At 47.8% G+C, this 4053-nt stretch overlaps 1 protein-coding gene across 1 annotated transcript; it reads left to right on the top strand.

The window, feature by feature from the left end:
- Positions 1-404: 404 nt before the first annotated feature.
- Positions 405-2578, top strand: LOC123446623 (cytochrome P450 72A397-like). The gene is made up of 4 exons (XM_045123194.1): positions 405-1015; positions 1111-1355; positions 1468-1852; positions 1961-2578. The coding sequence occupies exons 1-4, from the start codon at positions 479-481 to the stop codon at positions 2384-2386; spliced, it is 1593 nt and encodes a 530-aa protein (XP_044979129.1). The 5' UTR covers positions 405-478; the 3' UTR covers positions 2387-2578.
- The last annotated feature ends 1475 nt before the right edge of the window (positions 2579-4053 follow it).

Genomic DNA, 4053 nt, shown 5'->3' with positions numbered 1-4053 from the left:
TATCCTATCCTTTTGCAAAAATTTCAAGCGACCGGACGAAATGTGTTCGCCCGTTGAACGTAAGGGCGACACAAAACATATAAAAAGTCGGCCGCTATCTCCTTTACGTGACCCAACGGGACAAAATTGATAAAATGAACATGGTTTGGAGTTGGCGACACTGACCAGTTGTTCGTTCGAACGTTTGGGGAGGATACAAGAACTCTGTTGTAGACGCTGGAAGCGCGGTGGTGGGTAGAATAGTCCGTCTGTCTTTTCGTCGTAGCACCAAGCCAAAGTCCAGATGAGACTGCGACAGCTTTGGTATTGACACTGAAGGTCATAGTATCATTCTCTTACTGGCCAAATGATGTTGATGGCGCACATGTGCAGCTCCATCCATCTATATAACCTCACGCCTGTACCGTGCATTCAACTGCATCACATCACATCAGCTTCTATTACTGGTTTTCTTCACCCGAGTCAAGACTTGAGAGCTATGGTTGCTGGAGCGTTCTTGGCAACTGCAGCCTCGGTGCCATGGAGATGGAGACCGAGCCTCCTCCTGCTCCTGACCCTTGTGCTCCTGTGGCAGCTCTGCCGGTTGCTGCACCGGCTGTGGTGGCGGCCGCGGTGTCTCGAGCGGGAGCTCCGGTCCAAGGGCCTCCGCGGCACGTGCTACCGCTTCCTCACCGGCGACCTCAGGGAGCAGGGCCGGCGGAACAAGGACGCCTGGTCGAGGCCGCTGCCGCTGCGGTGCCACGACATCGCCCCTCGCGTAGCACCGCTCCTCTGTGATTCCATCCGGGAGCACGGCAAGGTGAGCCTCTCGTGGTTCGGCCCAATCCTCAAGGTCACCATCGCCGACCCCGAGCTTGCCAGGAGCGTGCTGTCCGACAAGTCTGGGCACTTCGAGAAGCCCAAGTTCCCGGCGCTGTGGAGGCTGCTCGCCAACGGCCTCTTGAACCACGAGGGCGATAAGTGGGTCAAGCACAGGCGGCTCCTCAACCCTGCGTTCCATCTGGAGAAGATCAAGGTAACAATCTCAGTTTCAGTTTCAGTGCATATTATCTGAGAACCATTTGCTGCGATACAATTGACATGTGGAACGGAACGTGTACGATTCTGCAGTGCATGCTGCCAGAGTTTTCTGCGTGCTGTGAAGAGTTGGTCCGCAGATGGACGGAGTCCATCGGCTCTGATGGTACGCGCGAGCTCGATATTTGGCCGGAGCTCAAAAACCTGTCCGGTGATGTCATTTCTCGCACCGCATTCGGCAGCAGCTACCTTGAAGGAATGAAGATATTTCAGCTGCAAACCGAGCAAGCAGAGCGCCTCGTGACAAACATTCGGAGGATTCTTATTCCCGGTTACTTGTGAGTTAGTACTACCAACTGAATTTACAGATTTCTTTCTTTTGGGGGGAACTGAATTTACAGTTACACTTGATAACACTCTTTGTAACGGGAAGTGCACGCTATATTTCAGATCTTTGCCAACCCCAAACAATAGAAGGATGTATCAGGTGAACAACGAGATTGAATCGATTATACGAAGTTTAATTGTGAAAAGAACTAAAGCGATCAAGGAAGGTGAAAGGACCAAAGATGACTTACTTAGCTTATTGCTAAAGTCAAACATGATGCATATAGATAATAATGGTCAATCCGACATGGGGATGACAATCGAAGATGTCATCGAGGAGTGCAAGACGTTCTTCTTGGCAGGAATGGAGACAACATCGGTACTACTCACATGGACCATGATCGTTCTAAGCATGCACCCAGAGTGGCAGAACCGTGCAAGGGAGGAGGTCCTAGATTTGTTTGGGAAAAGCAAACCTGGATACGAAGGCCTAAACCGACTTAAAACGGTAAATATTTACTTGCCAGAAGTAGTGCAAATTTTTTATCCTCTATATGATGGCACCAACTTTGATATACGTATATGACCCTTTGCTTTATGTCTTTGTAATTTGCAGGTCACCATGATCCTCTATGAGGTTCTTCGGTTGTATCCCCCAAGCATCCATTTTAGCAGGAAGACATGCAAGGAGGTGATGATAGGAGACAAAACGTACCCAGCTGGCATGATGATTGAGCTCTCCGTACTACTCATGCACCATGACCCTGACATTTGGGGCAGCGATGTGCATGAATTCAAGCCGGAGAGGTTCGCTGAGGGGATCTCCAAAGCGTCCAATAATTCAGGCGCGTTTCTTCCTTTCGGCTGGGGACCAAGGATTTGCATCGGCCAGAATTTTGCGCTTATTGAGGCCAAGATGGCGATTTGCATGATCCTTCAAAGCTTCGACTTCATGCTTGCCTCATCCTATACTCATGCACCATATACCATGGTAACGCTGCATCCAATGCATGGCGCGCAAATTAGGCTTGGGCTCATATGATTCCTTTCATATCTGGTGGTGTACGCTTCTATTTTCTTTGATAATTTTGTGTGTGTGTTACGTATCTACTCGAAGGAAGATGCCTCGCGGGCAAACTTGGACTATCTCACCAGCCGAGTGTCCAAGGACATCACCAATTTATAAGACGGGCCCTACTTACTTTATGGAAATGATCACAATGTATAAGAGCAATTCCAACAGTCTCATATCTCTAAATTAAACCTTGTTTATGCGAAGTTGAGGCAAAAAAATCCAGCAGATCCCATAAACCTTCCTTAACTTTAGATGATACCGTAAAACGGCCTCAATCTCACCGAGAAGATCTCCTTCCCATAAATATTTGGTGCCATTTTCATGGTGAAGTTTCAAGAGCGTCTCCATATCTCTTTGCCACGCACTCCCTCTCCTATCCAACCGGATCGCCGTCGCCGCCATGGAGGCGCAAGATGACGTTGTCGTGACCGCCTTGACCGTCATTATCATCATGTCTGCCACCTTGAGTGTCGACCCTTCGGCCGGTCGTTAGTCCGTTGATGTCGTACATGAGTGCGGGCAACTTGAGATGACACTGCCTCCTTGTGCGCGCACTTTTGCGCAAATATTGGTGACTTCCACCCCACCGACCACCACCGAGGGTCGGGCTCACAAGATGCCACGCCGAAGAGTAGCCACAAGACCGGACCTAACAATCAACCTCGTGTCGTGCCAAGCAACGCGAATTCAAATGTGTCAAAGAAACCTCGAGATCCAAAGAGAACGAGGACTGGAGCTCCTTTGTCGCCGACATACCCACTGCTGCCAGCGCCTCCGCCGCAAAGCTTTACACCAACTTACCCGGAGATGTAGTTGATGTACATGATAGACGATGTTACATCGACATGTTCCACACCACCGAAGACCACAAAGATGATTTTGATAAGTAAAGGAGATTGCAAACTTAACCCCTTGATCATATTAGACGTGAATTTCGTTACTAATTATTTTCTCCATATTATAATTTTGTAGCGAGCAATACGTGCATATGATGAACGATGGGGTAGGCACAAATGATATATATTTATCCACTCCGGGTGAGGATAGCGATGAAAGGGGTTCAAAAGCACGGAAGAGAAAAGGCAACTTCAATAATGAGAAGGGCAAGCGTTGGTTCTAGCATGGGAGAATGTCACTCTTGATCCAATTACAATGGCTGATCAAAACTTGAAAACCTACAGGAAACGCTCTGTTGACCATTATCATCACAATGTCACCACGGGTATTGTGTGCATGATAAACAAACAAGAGTGGTGTTGAAGATATCATAGCAAACAAGAGTAAGGTTGAGGAATAAACAAATGGAGAAGGACATGAGGTGGGATGACCTGAAGGCAATGGACGAGCGCAAAGTGGCAATCAAAGAAGAGAAACCGAGAACCTTTCAAGAGGAAGTGCGGGCAAAAAGGATGGAGCAAGAATACAAGATCATGTTAACAAACACTGTTGGACTTGATCCAGATGTGCAACAATATATGCAAATCATGAAGTCACAAATTTTAGTATCGAAGCTTGGTGGAGGTGCTAGTGGATAGTGTTTTGGGAGTGGCAATGGTGGTACAAGTCAACCATGATGATCTATGAGTGATCTTCGTATTATACTTTTTTTTATCATGTCCTTTTTGTGAACCGTA

This window comes from Hordeum vulgare, chromosome 4H (assembly GCF_904849725.1).
Source record: "Hordeum vulgare subsp. vulgare chromosome 4H, MorexV3_pseudomolecules_assembly, whole genome shotgun sequence".
In the NCBI taxonomy this organism is placed as follows: Eukaryota; Viridiplantae; Streptophyta; class Magnoliopsida; order Poales; family Poaceae; genus Hordeum; species Hordeum vulgare.
This window is presented reverse-complemented; position numbering and strand designations above follow the sequence as displayed.